The 19485-nt window shown below is 46.4% G+C and overlaps 2 protein-coding genes across 4 annotated transcripts in view; one reads left to right on the top strand and one right to left on the bottom strand.

Moving 5' to 3' along the window:
• The window catches only part of DYNC2I2 (dynein 2 intermediate chain 2), an 88885-nt gene that overhangs the window by 40434 nt on the left and 28966 nt on the right, over window positions 1-19485 (top strand). Inside the window, exon 1 of one of the 2 annotated variants that reach the window (XM_058524211.1) lies at window positions 16182-16204. The exons of the other annotated variant lie outside the window; for it this stretch is intronic. The gene's annotated coding sequence lies outside the window, so the exon portion shown is untranslated. Of the gene's footprint in view, window positions 1-16181; window positions 16205-19485 lie in introns of those variants that run through there. 2 annotated transcript variants of the gene reach the window in all.
• On the bottom strand, window positions 1756-12377 carry SET (SET nuclear proto-oncogene). 2 transcript variants are annotated; one of them, XM_058524220.1, is made up of 8 exons: window positions 12226-12377; window positions 5769-5826; window positions 4972-5114; window positions 4507-4610; window positions 4289-4402; window positions 3510-3680; window positions 3278-3424; window positions 1756-2659 (listed from the first exon to the last, which is right to left on the bottom strand). In XM_058524220.1, the coding sequence occupies exons 1-8, from the start codon at window positions 12335-12337 to the stop codon at window positions 2636-2638; spliced, it is 873 nt and encodes a 290-aa protein (XP_058380203.1). In that variant the 5' UTR covers window positions 12338-12377; the 3' UTR covers window positions 1756-2635. The 2 variants fall into 2 exon arrangements, with proteins under 2 accessions (XP_058380203.1, XP_058380204.1); XM_058524221.1 differs by lacking the exon at window positions 12226-12377 and adding an exon at window positions 7384-7763.

Here is a 19485-nt window from a genome sequence, read left to right as displayed (position 1 = left end):
CCTCTGTGGCTCACTTCATGGAAGTTATTAAGTGCCCCTCACAAGGCAAGTATGGCACAGCTTTGGAAGATGTCCTCCCTCTTCCTAGAGAAACTCCCCAAACAGCCACTATCTGCTCTCTTTTTAAATGTCCTTGTACCAAAGGAGCTTTGAGCCATTCATCTGGCACTTCCCAATACACACTTGCCTAAGGGCCAGCCCAAGAACTCCTCTTGCAATTGGGCACAGAGCACATCAGCCCCTCTGTAGCCCATCTCCAGCACACTAAGGGCCCACTTTGCTTTCTCACAGCCTGGCACTCCAGAAGATTTGCAGGCACAGGGGGATCTAAAGGTAATCTCAATAGTTGGGAGGAAATTACCTTTAGGGGTTCCTAGTTTTTTTTACCACTCCCCAAAACAAAGAAATATTATAAAATTTGGTTAAATGTGACCTATAACCTAACAGTACTACAATCTCACCAGCACATAAAAACCAGTTTGGGTAAGCTGTAACTTTATGAAACAAAAATCACAGGCTTACTTAATATTAATTCAAGTGACTACTGGTTTTTTCTCCTAGTGAAAAGTCCTTTAAATGTTGAGACTTCAAAATCAGAACACTCAATCCCTTCAGGAACTTACTACATTCCAAGTAACATAGGGATTTGTCCATGACTTTCATACATACCTTTCCGTGTAGATGTTACCTATGCTATACTTACTGCTAAACTATTGGAAGAGCAGTTTACCCCCGCTCCCAATCATTATGCACACAAACAACACAAAACAAAACACAAAAATACTAGCTTATCATCTAAATTCAAAAGTAACATTTCTCTACAAAACAAGGAGAATGACCCCAGTCAAAAAAAATCTTTATGTTCCTTTATTGGAGCAAGATTCCTGACCGGTATACAGTGATGTATTTACTAAACAGAGACCTGTGCAGAAATTACAGACTACCCATCTAGACAGGTTTTCGTCACATTGCCTATTGATGGAATAGTTCCATTTATAAAGTTTTATACATCAAAAAGCTTTGAATTTGACCAGGCTGTCCATTAATTCATCTCTGAAAAAGTGGCATTTAACTTTAGCTACTATATTTTACAGCATTAAAAAGCTTACGCATTAGGTAGCTTCTCAAAATGTTATTCTATGCACAATGGCATTTAGCAGACAGAGCAGAGTCCACTGTCACACCCAGATTCACACAGATGGGTCTCATTTCAGCTATATGCTAAATAGCCGGTACTTGGAGACAAAAGTACTCCTAACCTGAGTTTCTTACCACCAATACGGACTTCTTACTCTGAGAGCCTGTCTCCTCGGCCACGTTTTACAGTGCCAATGAAGACATGCCAGCAGTTGCCCCGTGTGTAACTTGGCATTAGAGCACCAGGTCTGTCTGATGGTGGCGGCAGGCACTATTACTATATCCAGGTAAATAAAGGCCCATTTTTTAAAATGCCAATTAGAGATACAAATCGAGAGTACAACATACTCAAAACTGAGTTTTGAGCAATCTGGTATCCCAAATGATGTGAAAATTTTCAGAAACTGATGACAGATTGTACCCATGATATTTCCCAACTATGGAGACATTAACACATTGATTCAAATCCCTTTACTCAATCCACATAGCCCTGAGGTCATCCTGCAAAGTGCGTATCAAAAAATACGGAGTTAGGGTGACAAAGTTTGACAACATGTTATACAAGTCAAACTTGGAAAGTCATATTAAGTATATCCATTCTGAGAGAAAAGCATCAAATCCTTTGTGTACACATTTAGTTTTATTGTAACAAAGCAACTTGTACACTTTTAACGTTTAAAACTCAGCATCATCTTTCCTTTCCAGTGAAACAAAAAGAAAATTTAAAAATAAACAGGAACAAAATTACAATAGAGAATGTCAATTCCAAATAATCCTACAGGTTCTGCTGATTCTCCCATTGAGTGGCAGGGCTCAAGTCATCATTAGGAGAGAATTTTATTTTAAAAGTGTCATCTTAAACTGCAAGGATGTCCGTTAAACATCACAATTAAACATGCCAAAGGAGAAGCCATGTTGTCAAAATGCCCACTTAACCCACCCACACATCTCAAACCCACCCTTTGCTGACCTTCTATAACCCCATTTTTTTAAGTTTTTTTTTCTTTTTTTAAACAAGAGAAAGTAGACAGATACATGTTGGTAAATGCTAACTGTCCATATTCACATAGAGACACAGTGTAATCTCTGAGCCCAATATACAGAGAAAGGAGGAAAAAAGCTAGAATTCTATGCACTACTACACAGGGGCCTAGCACCCTCCAGCTTCCAGCAGAGCTAAGGGAGCAGAAGGTTTTTCTTTTTTCCCACAGAGCACGGTGGTGTTGATTCCATAAAGTTTTTGTTGAGACAGGAAGGGATAAAAATGAATTTGGAACAGAAAGGGGTAGAGATTCTTTTCCCACTGTATTCTGCTCACAGCATTTCCCCCCAAAATATGTTGAGAACCATGGTATAAAGGAGAGAAAAGAGACCTCAAAAACAGGGCGACTGAGCACAAGAGGGGAAAGGAAAAAAAAAAAAAAAAAAAAAGACTGCGACTTGCTCCCAGGGACTGGAGAAAATGAAAAAAGGAAGGTTGGAATCCATCAGTGTTCCATTAGTCATCTTCTCCTTCATCCTCCTGCAAAAGAAAAAGTGGGCAGTTAATCTTTAGGTTAATTCTAAGGTCATTCCCCAACATTCCTACGGACTACGACAGACTCCACAGAACACAGCAACACGCTACGGAGACGTCTAATCTTATGAACATACACATCAATCTGCATCCAATCTCGACTGCAAGACTCAGTGATCTTGTTTCAGATAAATTAACTTTTCCACACTAACCAAATCATCGGACATCTTTCAGACCAAATAATCCAACCAAAAACAAATCTATCCCCCTCTGACTGTAAGAATTTTATAGTTTGTCCACAACAGGCAAATTTTTATTTGGGAGATTTCCTCAGAATCTGACCAGCTGCACAGTCCATATCACTTTCATTAAGTACTGGCTAGGGAAGGACAGGATTGAATAGTCATAAAAACTATTCAAAAGGAAAACTAGTTGAATGGTTGATGCAATGAACTTATCAAAATTTCCTTCAATATTGGACAACAAAAGAGCTTATCTTTTCTACAAATCCACACACACACAATTAGTTGAGTTAGTTCCATTATACAATATATATAAGCTCAAAAGTAACATGCTGAATTCTTTACGTATTTTCTTTTTGGACTTAACCAAATTTTCTTTTACCTCTCCTTCCTCCCCCTCATCATCATCTTCATCTTCTTCACCTTCATCCTCATCCCCTTCTTCATCAATATCTTCTAATCCTTCTTCTTCTTCATCATCATCATCATCTTCTTCTCCTTCTCCTTCTTCATCATCCATGTCAGGAACCTTAAAGAAACAAGTTACTGTAAAAACCCATTTTCAAACAAATGAGACAAGTGTACCCTTGAATAAAACAACCTTCTCAACTCACCAAGTAGTACTGTAATGGATTTGGCCAAATATCATCTTTGATGACCTCTCCTAACTCATCTGCACCTGCATCAGAATGGTCAGTAAACCAGGTAAAGAAGCTCTCCGGTTCCTCATGCTGCCTCTTCCTGCTGGCTTTATTCTGCGTTTGACTCGAACGTTTCGTCAAATCCTAAATGGATGGAAAAACTTTGGATATACGCTCTTTACAACACCTAAATTCCCTATAATTTAAACAATTAAGAGTTTAACCCAAAAGCATAAGAAAAAAATGGACATCAGTACATTATCTATCCTACTATTCTTATCTAAAAGAAATTATAAATCGTCCAGCAGGTAAAGAGAAAGAAGTCCTAGAGTTCTAGGTCTGCAAAAACTGGTGTCAAATTTGTATGACAAGCTTTTCCCAAAAAAGTACCATCTAAATCTGGCTTTTTCATAAAATTAGTTCCACTTTAAGAACCATTATCATAACATAATATGATAATTTAAAATACATGTATTAATTAAATGCAGACATAAATGGATTTTGGGAAGTGGCCGGCCATTTGAAGAGCTCAGTCACCAACGCAGAAAACCAAAAAATGTAGTCCATTTTTTCAAAAACTTGCACTATAATTTATAATGAGATCCAAGCTATTGTATTTGACTTGAACACACCAGAGTTTTTTATTTTAAGGACCTGCATTTAACACATTACCAAAGCACCAGTATTGGTAAATGGTTCAACTAAACCAAAACATACAAAATGATATTTTTACCCAACAATTCCTGAAATACCTTTCCAGATTTCCATTTGATTTCAGTGGACTTTGAAGACGGATCACCACTCTCATTCAGATGAAATTCTTTGGAGAGAACTTTATTTTCGAAGTAAGGGTTTTCATCAAAATACTATAATAAAGGATTAGAGGATTAGAAATGAACACAAACAGCTCCTCTAACCAACCTCAAGTTAATTTCCACAGTGGCAAACAAGATGAGTTACTGATACTTACAAAATCTATTCTGTAACCTGATTTAATATCTTCAAATTCTGTCACTTCAACTCTTGTCAAATAATGCAGCGCCTCTTCATCTTCCTCCCCAAGCAGTGCGGACACTAGACCAGCAAATTGCAGGTCAAATATTCAACAGACAAGTATTAACAAGCAACTTAAGTGACACCTTTTACAATTTACCAAATTTTAGTAAGCATCTTTGTTTCCATAAATCTATTATTAACTGAAAACCAAATGGCTCAGAGTGTCAGAGCTGTCACCATCTTCTATCAAGTAATTAAACAAAATCCTCAGAATACAATCTCTTCTAAATAAACAGAAAGCATTAATTACAAGCTTTCCCCGAGTGTTTCAATCTCTGCATGTACCCAACATGATGGACCAAGTCTCAACCAAGACCCTTCTAGTCTTTAACAAGTGGACAGCTCACACCCTTTATAATGATGCTCTCCCATAACATACCTTGTGGATGGTTGACAAATGTTGTTACCCAAAAATTCGGGATTTTGGCGATCAATTCCGATCTCTTCTGAAAAAATGGTTGGCGGAGTTTGTTATATTTCTGTTCTACTTTCAAAATCTCCTCACTGGCTTGTTCATTAAGTCTGAAACGAATGAAAGGACGTTGATAGTGACGGTATTTGACAAACACAAAACTGCAGAGACTGCAGAGTATTGACTCTTGTTAGCTTTAGAGCAGTGCAAAGTACCTATTTATAATAACCAAATCATCTAGATTTTTGTAGCTATAGACTCAAGTCAAAACTAACATATCTGCTTTACCAATAGGCACTCAATAAATGACAGTTATTAAAATGCCCAAACTGAGCATTTTGCTAACACTGTATATTTATTTCATCTACTCTACCACCAGGCTAACTTCACTTCTGTTTTCCTCAAGCAGATCAAGTCAAAAAAAAAAAAAAAAGCTGCTAACCGAGTAACAAAGTTATAAGGCAAGTCAGAGCAACACAGACACCATAATGCTAAACCATGAGAAGTCCACCACCATGATTCAAACCATGTGTACCCTTAGCAAGCAAACCAATCTTTACAAGGTCAATGTACTTTCATCAAAAACTTTTCGGTGACCACAAATATTTCACAGAAAAATAACACAATCTTCATAATATTTCCAACTGTCATAATCATCTCCACTTAGGCAGCGGATCCAGATTTATTTGACCAGTTTCAATGACTACCAGACCATAAGATGCATCTCAGAAAACTTCTCCAAAGTATATTAAGAAAAACTTTACCTGTCTATTTCATTTTGTACTTCATCAATATGTTCAATTGCTTCTTGCTGTTCTTTTTCTGCAAGAAAAAGGTGCATAAGACTCAATACTAATTAAAAGATAAATTTAACTCGCTTTCTTGATGTTAACACTGTCATATGCAATATATCAATAAACCTGTTTTAAAAAAAAAACTAAACTGCCTACTACAAGGCATGCTCTCCACGTGTTCATGACTGTAGCTGACAAATTACTTTTTAATTAAGACTATCTACAAACCACGCTACCTGCTGGGCCACTCAAAATGTTTGTAGCACTTTTTAAGAGTTCCATTACAAGAAAGAGACCAACTGGTAAAGTTTCTATTATGAAAAATAAGAAATAAACCTTACCCAGAGATTCTTAATACCTATTATTTATCACATTGTATACCTGCCATAGAATAGCACTAGCTGTTAACTAGAATATGGAAACTAACCCATTAACAGTAACAAAAATTAGACCACTACCTATCTCAATGGTAGAATCACTTTTTATACAAAGTTAAAAATACTGCTCAACACCCATTACAATGAAGACATGAGATACGCCTACAGAGACAGGAAGGCCCTGGGAACTACCCCGCCATCGTAAACACTCGACTTTACCCTCTTAGAATACGAACCCCAGGATTCGCACCTGACCTTTCTCACCCCTCCAACCTAATTTCAGGTGGCCTGACCTCAGATGCGGCCCCACACGATCGTGGAGCACACTTCCAGGGGAGCAAGCCTGAAGTCAGAAACTACCAAGCACAGAAGGGAGAGGAGGCAAAGGGGGTGTGCGACGGCAAAGGTGCCCTTTTGTCCGGTAAAGACAACAAAACCTACAAAGCTAAGTGGGCGTGAAGGGGCCTGATCGCGCAGCTCATTTCCGGTAACTATCCCGGGTTTCGCAGACCCCCTGCCGAGAAAGCCTCTACGGAAGAGGCCGGGAGATTTTCTACCAGCCATTGTCAAGCCCCTCCGACACCCCGGCCGCCGCGCCAGGTCGCCCCGCGCGCCGCCGCGCCGGGGTGGCCGCCCCACGTGGGGAGCGCCCGGGGCCGGCCCGAGCATCCTCCCGGGCGGCCCGGGCCCCGAACGCGGCCGGCCGCGTGCTTCCCCGCGCCCCCACCCCGCCCCGGCTGGAGGCCGAGGGCCGCGCCGGGGCCGGCCTCTGGGTGGGGGCGCAGGGGCGCCGCCCGCGGTCCGGGCGCCAAGGGGGAGCCGCGCGGAGGCCCGGGCGCGGGGCCGCGTCCGGCCGCACCATGTGGCGGCGGCGGCGGCTGATGGGAGCGAGGCATCATGGCGGAGCACAATAAAGAGAGGCTTCTCGGGAGGGAGGGAGGGGGAGGAGAGCGAGGGAGGGGGGAGAGGAAGGGGGGGTCTCCTCCGCCCGCGCCGAGCAGGCCGCAGCGCCCCCGCCTCGCCGCGCCGGCCGCCGCCGCGGCGCCACCCGGCCCCGGCCCCGGCCCCGCGCGCACAAAACAGGGCGCCGAGGCGCGCGCCGGCCGTCCGCCCGGCGCCCCCGCGCGCCCCGGGCCCGCCGGCGGCCTGCGGGCCGGCGGGCGGCGAAGATGGCGGCGCGGCCGGCCCCCGCCTCGCCCGCTCCTCACCTGAGGTCTCGTCGGCCCCGTCGTGGTTGGAGTTGAGCTCCTTTTTACTGACTTTGGCCGCCGGCGCCGACATGGTGCTGCTCCGCGGTCGGGGGGGGAGCGGGGAGGGGGAGAGAAGGGAAGGCGAAGGGGGCGGGCAGCGGCTTCCCCTCACGCCACACGCGCGGGCGCCCGCTCGGTCCGGCCGCCTCCTCCCGGCGCTCGCTCGCTCGCTCGCTCGCTCTCCCTCCCCCCGGCTCGCGCGCACTGCCCTCGCGGCCTGGCGACGAGGGAGGGGCTGGGGCGGCGTGCCGGGCCCCGGCCCGGGCTCCTGCTTACGGAGGGGAGGCGGCGGCGGGCGGGCAGGCGGCGGGCTCCCTCACTCACGCTCCGCGCTCCAGCTCGCTGCTCGCTCTCCCCGAGCCGCCTCCTCCTCCACCTCCTCCTCCTCCTCCTCCTCTCGGCGAGGGGCGGGCGGCAGGGCGCAGGCGCGCCAGGCCCCGCGCGCACGCCCCGCCCCCGGCCGGAGAGGCTCGCGCCGCGTCGCCATTGGCCGGGGCGCCGGGACGAGGGGGCGGCGCCGCGGCGCGGAGACACAGGGCCTGGCGAAGAGGCGGGAGGAAGGGACGCCGCGACGCACGGGGCCGGCCCCCCGCGCCGCGCTCCCCTCCCCCGCTCTCCCTTCTCCAGCCCGACCCGGGACATTTGCGCGCTACGGGCGCGCGGCGGCCCGAGGGGCGGGGCCTCGCCGAATGCTCGTAGGCCCCCCGGCGGGCGCGTCACGTGGTGGCGGAGCGGCTTCCCTTCTCCGCGGGGTGGCGCGGGGGATTTGCAGCCCCCCGAAAGTGCAGGCCTCGTAGTGGCCGGGCTTCTCGTCGGGGCCCAGAAACACGCTCACTCCGGGGTCTGCTCCCTGGGACACTGCTGGGGCATCCCTCTTCGGGGGAGAAGGCGGCACCTCCATCCTATTTTCCAGATGGGGAAGCTCCCGATCTCACTCACTCCGGCCTGTTTGCAAAGCCCGAAGCTGTCCAGACCACTCACAGGGCCTTTTCCGACCTTTTAGTCCAAGCTCTGCCCAACAGGCTGTGTGCCCTTGGGCAAGTCACTTTCCCTCTCTGTACCTATTTGTTACGAAATTATAAAATTCAAAAAAGGCTGACAAATGGGACCGTTGTGTCAGTGGTGACACGTAAGCAGGGCCTCACTGAAGTGGAAGTCCCCTGAAGGCAGGGCAGTGCCACATTCATTAGCGGGTGCTTTTAGCCCAACTTAGTGCCTAATACTTGCAAGAAAGTGTACAGTCCGCTAAGCGCCAGCCCCAGCAGCTCGCAGCGTGCATCTCAAGAAGGCAGCACAACTGCTGGATGGCGTGGGCGGCGTTAAGTTCGCTTCACGGCGTCAGAGATGATAGGATCAGGAGGCCTGCATTAGAGGCCGAGTCTTAAACCACTGAGTAGGGCCGAGGCGCTTCTGTTTAAATAAGGCTTTCCAGGTAATGCAAATGCACCACACTCTGCTCCCTCCTCCAGGGCCCCAAGACATGGACCACAAAAAGCCTGAAACCTCTCCTGGGCGTTTGTAACCAGAATCTGGGGTTAGGGTATTTATTTGCCTTCCAGCACTCACATTTTACTATTGGCTCTTAAAGCTCAAGCAATGTCTTAAAGGTTCAAGACAGTCCATGGTGAGTGATGGATAAATGTGAAATAATTGGCATCCAGTCCACAGGTACAGAAAACGTCTTCTTGAGACTTTCCCCCAAACCCAGAAATTCATCTAATTCTTCCCCTTCAAACCTCATTCTCAACTGAGTCCAGCTCAATTCATACCTATCCCAACTGGACAGGCCTTTTAAAGGGAGAATTATCATCACCAGTGATAAGCTGGTAAATGTTTCACAACCAGCTCCCAGAAGATAAAAAAAACACATCAAAAACCCTGATTTGTAGCATTTGCTGATTTCAGTGATATATAAATATGCTCACCATGGACAATTTCCTACTACACTGTGATATCACTGAACAGAGTTGGAAAGAAATACCAGCCCTTAGCACACTGCTGAAGCAAGTACACAGCCTGGCCCACAGCCTGGGCCACAGGCTGTGACAAGTACATGCATTTTCTCATTTAACCTTCATGAAATATCAAGTAGGTATTAATATCCTCATTTCATAGATAAACTCAACTTTTTTTTGACGCAAGTGGCCGAACCAAGATTCTAAACCAGGCTGGTGGCTAACAAAGCCACTGCCCTAGGACAGAGATTATCAATTTTTTCGGGAAAAAATGGCCAAAGTAAGAGAAACATTTGAAATCAGGACCTGGTACACACCCACACAAAAAAACAATGCTTACCCTTATTAAGTGTGATGTGACTCTTAATCTTCTATTTTATTTTCTTTAAATGCAGGTCGCACTCCACTAAAATGTTTTGTGACCCACAAATGGGATAAAACAGTCTGAAAAACACTGTGCTGAGGGCTGCTGCTTTCATACACAAGGTCTGCTCAGATTGGTACCAGGGACCCAGAGTACCAGAGACCCAGAGTATCTCCTAAGTGCCTGATCTACCTGTGTTTCCCACGCAGCTGCAGGGGTCCGGGAGCCTTGTAATACCTTCTGATTAGGCAATGGGCTTCCAGGCTCCTTCCCACCATCCCAGCCTTTAGAACCATCTGCTCCCCTTTCTGACCTCTCCTATAGCACTTCTCAAGATGAATGCAAGGAGCACACATTAGGAAGTGGAAGAGAAAGAGAAAGCAAACGGGCAGTTGTTTCAGTCAACAAGGGAGTGGCATGGACACACCAAGAGATAATTCACCCACCGTGCATTATCCACTGTGGTCTCTCCCCTTCTGCAACATTAGGAGCTCTGCCTTCTCTCCCAGGCCTCTCAACTCACTCTCAGAATTCCTCCCTCTCCTCTTTCCTTCCCAGCTTCCTTTGAAGGAGGAGAACCCCATAGCTTAAAGACTGGGACAGAGAGGTGCTGGCGTTCCCTACACTGCAGCAGTGTCCCAAGATGACCGGGAAATCTTAGCTAGCGTGGCCTTCAACAGCCACCCCACCCCACGCCTCCTTTTTCTGATCTGTAAAATGGGGTTATCCACAGCATGCTGCTGCTGGGAGGGCTGAGGGATAGAGGTGCTTAGCACAGTGCCTGGCCCCTCAGTGCCCAGGGAGTGGCGTGAGCTGTTATTTGGACTTCAGTGAACCACCTCAGAAGAACTATGGCTGCACCTTCCGATCCCTTCTGGTCCAGTTAATTCTCCCAGGAAGATAACCAGAAGGCCACCAGGAGGACTCATCCACATTTTGCTGCTCACAAGTGGGAAGGAATTTACTATCCCTCTCAAGAGCACTGATTATCAGCCAATTGCTGTCTTAAATGTTTCACTTCTATTTAAGCCTCACAGCACGCCTAAAAGATAGGTACCGTTGAGCCCATTTTACAGAAGAGGAAAGAAGCACAGCTTATGTCACTTGCCCAACAAGGTCACACAGCCAGATGGAGCCAGGTTTCAAACCCTAGCCATCTCACTTTACCACTCTGGGGCATCAGCGGGGCAGGACGTCTTTGCATCCCATTTGGAAGGAGATGGACTGAGACCCAGTAAAGTCAAACTTGCCATGCCACTCAGCAGATCCACAGGAGCACTGCAATGAGGACTCCTTATCCAGTGCTCCTTCCATAAGTGTGACTCGACCTTAGCCGAGTCAGCAAATTAGAAAGATTCGTGGGCTCCGAGCCCCTCCCCTCAGTGCTGAGCCAGCTTGCTGTCACATTTTCCTAGGGCAATGCTTTTCTGCCTTCTACCTATCCAAACCCAACCCCAAGAGGGCCCCACCACATCACCACTCCATCAGGGAGGGCTGATCACCAAAACAATCCACTTTGTGCCTGGCTCTAAACTATGTGTCTGCAAAACTCAATGCAGCCCTTACTTCCAAGGTAAGGGTTAATGGGGGGAGGGGCAGACATGAAACCGACAATTACAATGTAACGATGTAAAGGCCAGGCTGGGGTGACTCTGGGTGCTCCAAGGGCAGAAGGGGGCTCCTAACTTTAGCCCACCAGCTGTGGCTCAAAGGAGAATGCCTGCAAGAAGTGACTTTTCAGCAGAGCTGGAAAACGAGGAGACGTGTGCAGGTTGGGAGAAGGCAGTGATCCAGGCTGAGGGCGGGTGGGTGTTCAGGCCCCCAGGTGAGAGACTAGAGCCCCAGGAGGTGAAGAGAGGGTTAAGGTGGGAGGGAGCCTGAACCTGCAGAGGTCAGCAGGGGCCAGGAGGGGAGCGCCCCGGAAGTCTTAGTCTATACCTCGAGGGCAGTGGGAAGGCCAGGAAGGGTTTTAAACTGGGGAGTCACGTGATCAGTTTTGCTCGGGCTGGATGGGAGGAGGAGGTGGCAGTAATCTGGGCCAGAGTTGTGAGCAGGCAGCAGCAGCAGGAAATCGAAGTGGACGGATATGAGAGGTATCGAGGAGGTGGAACCACCAGGACTCAGGGATCTGGTGGGATGTGGAGCGGTGAAGGAGAAGAAAGGCATCACATGTGTGCCCCGAGCCTCAGGCTGGCTAGTGGTGCCACTTATGAAGACAGAAAACCCAAGGAGTGAGTCTGGGGGCGGGGAGACAAGTTCGGTGTTGGTGTAGGGTTGGGGGCAGGGATGAGCTCCCATGTGCTCCAGGTCTCCCAGTTTCACTCCTTCTGGTTCTTTCTTCACATAATCCACTCACCTCATCCTTAAACCCCTTCAGAGGAGTTTGGGATCACATCTCAACAGGGACCGGGCAAAAAAATCACTTGAGTCAATCCTTGCAAATCCCTTAAGTCTCCAGGAAAATGTAGTGTAGGGACATACCTCCCTTCGGCAAGTTCACAGAGGTCTTCGATGTCTCTTCTGGCTTGGGGGCGAGAGGCAGTCTCGGCTTCTTCGTTTGAGGCGGGAGCGAATTCTGTCGTTTGGGGGCCATGCTGTGAAGAAAATCCAAGAATCAGACCCAAGAGGGGACCAGCGTGTCTGGAATAAGCGCTGAGAACTGAGGCTGCCCCGTGTGACGGAGGTTTAAATCCGCTCTGGAACCGCCCAGCCTGGGGGGGAATATTTACATGACAGTGGGACACACACTCCATTTCCCCTCCCCCAGCCTCATCCCTTCCCACCCACCCTCCAATCAAGATCAACTTCTTTTACTTGTTCTCTGTGTTTCTCTACAGGGGCATTCTTGGCGTTGGGTGGGCGGGGGAGGTATTTCCTTGTGGGGAGCAGTTCCTGCTTTCCAGAACCCTCCTGGTCTTGACTTGAAACACCAGCAGCCCATCCCCCACTCCTTTCCCAAATCCCCTAGGTAGGCAGTGCTGCCCCCATTGAAAACTTGTCCTCTTCTTTTTTTCCTTTGGCCTCCAGAAGACTTAAACGTGCTCTTGCCTCACCTCAGCCTGGAATGTTCTTCAGTCCCTCCACCCCCACCGCTATGTCTGGCTAACTCCTTCCCAACCTCCAAGGGCTAAATGAATGTTGAAATAAAGGATTCCCATCAAGGATTACAAAGGAAGAGGGAAAAGCAAGTACTCTTGAGAGGACTTGGAGCAGCCATTCATTCTTCACTCACTTCAGAAAAGGATAGAAGGTTGAGAGTTCCCAGAACATATAGAAGACATCTTGTCTGGGAGTCACAAACCCCAGTGCCTTTGGGGGCCTGTCAAGTAATAACTATGAGTAAGGCAAGCAACTGGATATTCACAACAGCTAGTGGAAGGTAGCTTGGTACAACCACTCTGGAAAACTGGGTGCCAGCTCTGCCAAAGCTGAATGTGTGCTGAGTTACCGTTACCCAGCGATTCTACTCCTGGCTATATCCTCAACAGAAATGCATACCCGTGTGCACCAGTGTGTGTGATAAATGTGTTCAAGAATTTTTATAGCAGCGAGATTCATAATAGCCAAAATCTGGAAAGAATATAAATGTCTATCAACAATTGAAAGAATACGTTGTGAGATATTGATACAAGGGAACATGGTAAAACAATGAAAAGGAACGAGCCACAGCTACATGCCATGATGTGAACACAGCCTGCAAACATAATGTGGAGTGAAAGATACAAGACGCAAAATAGGATAGGCTGTGTGATTTCATTGGCATAAAACGCAAAAACAGGCAAATCTGATCTATGCTGTTAGAAGTGGTTATTCTTGCCTTGGAGAGGGACATCATTGGAAGGGGCATCAGGGGCCTCTGGACTCCTGGGCATGTTCGGTGTCTGGATCTGGGCTTGCTACCCCAGTGTAGTTAGATTTGTGAACCCGGTGTTGCCAGATCTTTGATTTTTCTAAAGAGAAGCCAGAGAAACACATTTTTTTGGTAAACTCTCTGGATTTTAAAAAGTTAGCAACTAAGTAAACATTTTAAAACATGCTTTGTGGGGGCTGAGCTGGTGGCATAGTGGTTAAGTTCACGTGCTCCAGTTCAGTGGCCCAGGGTTCGGAGGTTTGAGTCCCGGGCCAGATCGACTCATCAAACCATGCTGAGGCGGCATCCCACATACAAAATAGAGGAAGACAGGCAAAAAGAGGAAGATTGGCAGCAGATGTTAGCTCAGGGCCAATCTTTCTCACCAAAAAAAAATAAAAAAATAAAACACACTTTGTGGACCAGATAAAACGTGTGATCAGGTCACTTTCAGCCTATGGACCATGAGTTTGCCACTTCTGAGACAGAGCAATAATTTTCAATTTTTTTTCGTTGTTTTTTTCCCCCATTGATTACCCTTTAAAAAAATAAATCTTAGGCATAAGTCGATGTCAATACCAATAAAAACCTGAGCTCTTTCTGGTGGAAGATTCCATCACCACCACCTCTTGCTCCCCGCCACCCCCGTTCTTTGTCAGCTTCTGAGGAACTTTGAACTCCAAGACATTTTGAAAGTCACAAGTGTCTTGGATTTACAGATGAGCAAGCTGAGACCTGAAAGAAGTGATTTACCAAAGGTTGTGAGGAGAGTAACTGAGTTATAGCTGGAACCAGGGTTCTGGGGTCACTTTATCACGGGGATGAGCTTTCTAACCAGCCTAAGCCTCAGTGTTTATACCTGCAAAATGGATGATAACAATACCTGCTTCTTTGTTTTAGGATTTTCAACTTGAGGACAAAGGGTCATCTTTTCCCTGTTTTTACCACAGAAATTGTCCAAAAATAGTATGGGAAACAAAAACGAAAACTCCCTTTTGATGAAACTGGGGGTCAGCTAAACCCCAAACCACAGAATAGGTAGCTGGATGGCCAAAGCACTGGAGAAGGAACAGGATGTGTACAGGAAGAGAGGGCAAACACCCTGGCTACAGATTTCTGGGAGGATCAGCTCTGGAAGCTGAGGGGCAAACCCCAATCCCTTGCTTACAGCAGCCAGAACTGGGTATACAGACAGGACGCTGCACTGCGTTGGTTCCTAGAAACAAAGAAGTGTCTACATGAGGAGTAGCCCAGAGGAGCTTCACGAGACCAATACAAATTAGAACTACCTTGTGAGTCCTTTATTTTTTTACCAACCAACCAGAGATCCAGAAGTTTAGAAACACCCCACCTGGGAGAGGCTGTGAGAAGAGGCGCTCTCCTTACTAATGGCAGCTTAAATGGATACAATCCCTTTGGAGGGCAATTTAGCCCTCAGAGTATCTATCAAAAGTGCAAAAGTATATACCCTTGACCCAGAAATTCTCCTTCCAGGAATTTATCTTACAGATTCATTGCACAGCTGTGAGATAGCCCCTGTAGGAGGCAATTCATTGCAACATTGTAAAAGCAGAAGATTGGAAACAACCTAACCACTTCTTTAGGCTTTTGGGGACCAAAGGGTGTACCCATACCATAGAATATTCTGCAACCATCAAAGCAAATAGGGAACCAGAGCTATGGCGAAGTGAAATAAGGGAAGTCCTAAACCAAGTAGTTAGTATGTTACCACTTGTGTCGAAAAAAAAATACACTTTCACTTATTTGCCTGATACCACCAACACACCTCTTGAAGGACTCCCATGAAGGTGATAACACTGCCATCCTTGGGGAGGGGACTGGCTGGTGAGAAATGAGAGGACAAGGATACGGGCGAGACGTTTCACTCTTAACCCTGTTGTACATTTTGAATTTTGAAACTTATGAATCTATTACATTAAACAACAACAAACCAAAGATTACCTGAGCTCCAGTCCTTGGAATCACTCAGATTACCTCATCACAGCACCCACTTGGTACATGTCAGCTTAAATTCAAACATGCAAGACCCCACCTTTCCTTTCCTCTCCGGCTTCCAAAATTTTAACTTCCTGGATTCCCAGAGGTGTTACTAGGCAACTGTGCAACTCTGCTCCATTCCAGAATGGGCTGCAGGCAAGGTGGGGGCAAGGCAAATGGCCTCCCTCCACCCCACCCGAAAGTTGACAGGTTCATGATGTTCCATAACCCTGAGGCCAGGCTCCCTCTGGGAACCAGAAGTTTCCAAAACATCCAAAACACTGTATTGTTTAGTTATCTGTGTGCACCACAGGGTAGCTATAAATAGCTACCATTTATTGAGCATTAGCTGTATGAGAGGCATTCACTAAGCATTATCCTTTTGAACCTTCCCATGAATCTTTCCAGTACAGTATTATGTCCTTATTTTACAGATAGGAGAATCAAACCAAGTGAAGAATCAACACTCGAAGAGTCTTGCCCCAAAATCAAAGGGATAGGAGTAGAAGAGTCAAGATTTGAACCCGTGTCTTTCTGAGTCCTCTGCACCACTTTTGGCCCAAATGTGACGCAAACAGACCGCTACCCGGAGAGAGCCCAGAACACACCAAGGTTTGTCTCTGAGACACACACAGCCCCAGGAGATCATCTCTGGCTGTCTCCTGGTAGATTTCCCTTCACAGTTCTCAGCACAGAGGAGGCACTAGGATTAAGACAACCTTTTGTCTTAATGGGTGCCAGAGTCTGAAGGTCACTTAATTCGTCTTTCATTGTCCCCACCTGTGCTCTGGCTCCTTAGGGCTCATTAAAAAGTTACCATAAGCAACTAGAAGGATGTGCGGCTATGACACACAACTATCTACTGGGGCTTTGGGGGGGAAAAATAAATAAATAAAATCTTTAAAAAAAAAAGTTACGATAGGGGCCAGCCCCGTGGCTTAGTGGTTAAGTGCGTGCACTCCGCTCCTGGTGGCCCGGGTTTGGATCCTGGGCGCGCACCTACGCGCTGCTTGTCTGGCCATGCTGAGGCGGCGTCCCACATACAGCAACTAGAAGGATGTGCAACTATGACGTACAACTATCTACTGGGGCTTTGGGGAGAAAAGGGGAAAAAAAAAAAAGGAGGAGGATTAGCAATAGATGTTAGCTCAGGGCCGGTCTTCCTCAGCAAAAAGAGGAGGATTGGCATGGATGTTAGCTCAGGGCTGATCTTCCTCAAAAAAAAAAAAAAAAGTTACGATAGCATTTTTATTAAAATTTAGAAAATTAATGGGGCTCACCTGGTGGCACAGTGGTTAAGTTTGTGCGCTCCGCTTCATGGCCCAGGGCTCACAGGTTTGGAACCCCAGCCTCGGACCTATGCAATGCTCATCAGGCCATGCTGTGGCAGTGTCCCATACACAAAATAGAGGAGGATGGGCACAGATGTTAAGCTCAGGGCCAATCTTCCTCAGCAAAAAGAGGAAAGATTGGGGCCCGGCCCGGTGGCGCAAGCGGTTAAGTGCGCGCGCTCCGCTGCGGCGGCCCGGGGTTCACTGGTTCGGATCCCGGGCGTGCACCGACGCACTGCTTGGTAGGCCATGCTGTGGCGGCGTCCCATATAAAGTGGAGGAAGATGGGCACCGATGTTAGCCCAGGGCCGTCTTCCTCAGCAAAAAAAAAAAAAAAAAAGAGGAGGATTGGCGGATGTTAGCTCAGGGCTGATCTCCTCACAAAAAAAAAAAAAAAAAAAAGAGGAAAGATTGGCAACAGACATTAGCTCAAGGTCAATCTTCCTCACCAAAAAAAAAATTTTTTTAGAAAATTAAAATAAGGCAAAAAGGGTTATACAAATATCCCACCATCAAGAGATATAGCAACTACTGGGCCGGCCCTGCGGCTTAGCAGTTGGGTGCGCGCGCTCCGCTGCTGGCGGCCCGGGTTCAGATCCCGGGCGTGCACTGACACACCGCTTCTCTGGCCATGCTGAGGCCGCATCCCACATACAGCAACTAGAAGGATGTGCAGCTATGACATACAACTATCTACTGGGGCTTTGGGGGAAAAATAAATAAATAAAATTAAAAAAAAAAACATGAGGATTATAGTATAAAAATGGCTTTTAGTTTAATTTTCCCCATTAACAATTTTTTAAACATTTTTTCATGCTGTTATATATTCTCCCATGATGACATTTTTCATTGCTGCATTGTTTTCTGTTGAGTAAATGTGCTGTAGTTTTTTTAACCAAACCTCAACAATTGAAATTTAAAGTGTTCCTACTATTTCACCATTATAAGCAATGTTGTGATGAATATCCTAGCAACTAAACCTGGCACACATACATGGCTATTTCCTTCGAATACATTCCTAGAACTACAATTGTTGAGTGAGAAAGTATGTAGAATAAAAAGGGTGTTTAATGTGTTGCCCAATTGTCCAGTTACTTTCCTGTAGGGTTTGTGTATCTTTCACGAAGCCCTGCCTCATTTTCTGAAGTTTGTATTTGGTAGGTGGAAAATTTTATCTCAGAGTTGGCATTACTGGTGAGACAGAACAGTTTTTCCTTCTTTCTTTCTTTTTTTTTTTTTGTGAGGAAGATCAGCCCTGAGCTAACATTGATGCCAATCCTCCTCATTTTGCTGAGGAAGATCGGCCCTGGGCTAACATCTGTGCCCATCTTCCTCTACTTGATATGCGATGCCGCCACAGCATGGCTTGACAAGTGGTGCGTTAGTGTGCACCCAGGATCGGAACCTGCGAACCCTCCGGCCGCCGATGCGGAGCTCGAGCACTTAACCACTGCACCACCAGGCCGGCCCCCAGAACAGTTTTTCATATGCTTCTTGACTGATGGGATTTCTTCTTTTGTAAATTGCCCATTCATGTCAATTTACTCAGTTTCCTATTGGGATGTTTCTCTTTTCTTTGTTAATTTATAATTGTATTTTACATATTAAGAATATAAGCCTCCTCTCTTATACATTGCAAAATATTTTTCCCTAGGTTATTATTTGCTTCTCGTTGTATTTTTAGTGATTTTTTAATTTTGGGGGAGACTAATTAAAGTATTTTATTTTTATGTAATCAAGGCTCTTGATTTGTGTGTGTGTGTGTGTGTGTGTGAGGAAGATTGGCTCTGACCTAACATCCATTGCCAATCCTCCTCTTTTTGCTGAGGAAGATTGTCCCTGAGCTAACATCTGTGCCTATCTTCCTCTATTTTGTATGTAGGACACTGCCACAGCATGGCTTGATGAGCAGTGTGTAGGTTCGCACCTGGGATCCAAACCCGAGATCCCTGGGCCACCTAAGCCGAGCATGCGAATTTAACCACTATGCCACCGGCCTGCCCCTCTTGACTTTTTTTCAATTGAGGTAACATTGGTTTATAACATTATATAAATTTCAGGTGTACATCATTATATTTCAACTTCTGCGTAGCCTACATCCTGTTCACCACCAAAAGTCTAGTTGCCATCCATCACGGTTCAAAGGAGGCTTTTTACCCCTTACACCTTCCCTCTACCCCCTTCCTCTCTGGTAACTACCAGTCTATTCTCTGTATCTATATCTCAATCTTTTCTTTTTTAATGATTTCTGCCTTTGGTGATGCTTAGAGAGAAATCCTCCATCCCAAGATGATGTAAATAATCACCCATGTTTTCTTCTTGTATTGGTATATCTTCCTTTTTAACACTACAAGTTATAACCCATCTGAATTCATTCTAGAGTATGAGGTGAGGCAGGAATATAATTAGACCTTTTTCCAAACGATTGGTCAGTTGATCCAACACATTTTTAAAAATTCAATACAGGGGCCGGCCCCATGGCTTAGTGGTTAAGTGTGCGCGCTCTGCTACTGGGGGCCCGGGTTCAGATCCTGGGCGTGCGCCAACGCACTGCTTCTCCAG

The sequence above is a fragment of the Diceros bicornis genome, chromosome 28 (genome assembly GCF_020826845.1).
Source record: "Diceros bicornis minor isolate mBicDic1 chromosome 28, mDicBic1.mat.cur, whole genome shotgun sequence".
In the NCBI taxonomy this organism is placed as follows: domain Eukaryota; kingdom Metazoa; phylum Chordata; class Mammalia; order Perissodactyla; family Rhinocerotidae; genus Diceros; species Diceros bicornis.
The sequence above is the reverse complement of the archived record's forward strand: the minus strand, read 5'-3'. Positions and strand labels throughout refer to the sequence as shown.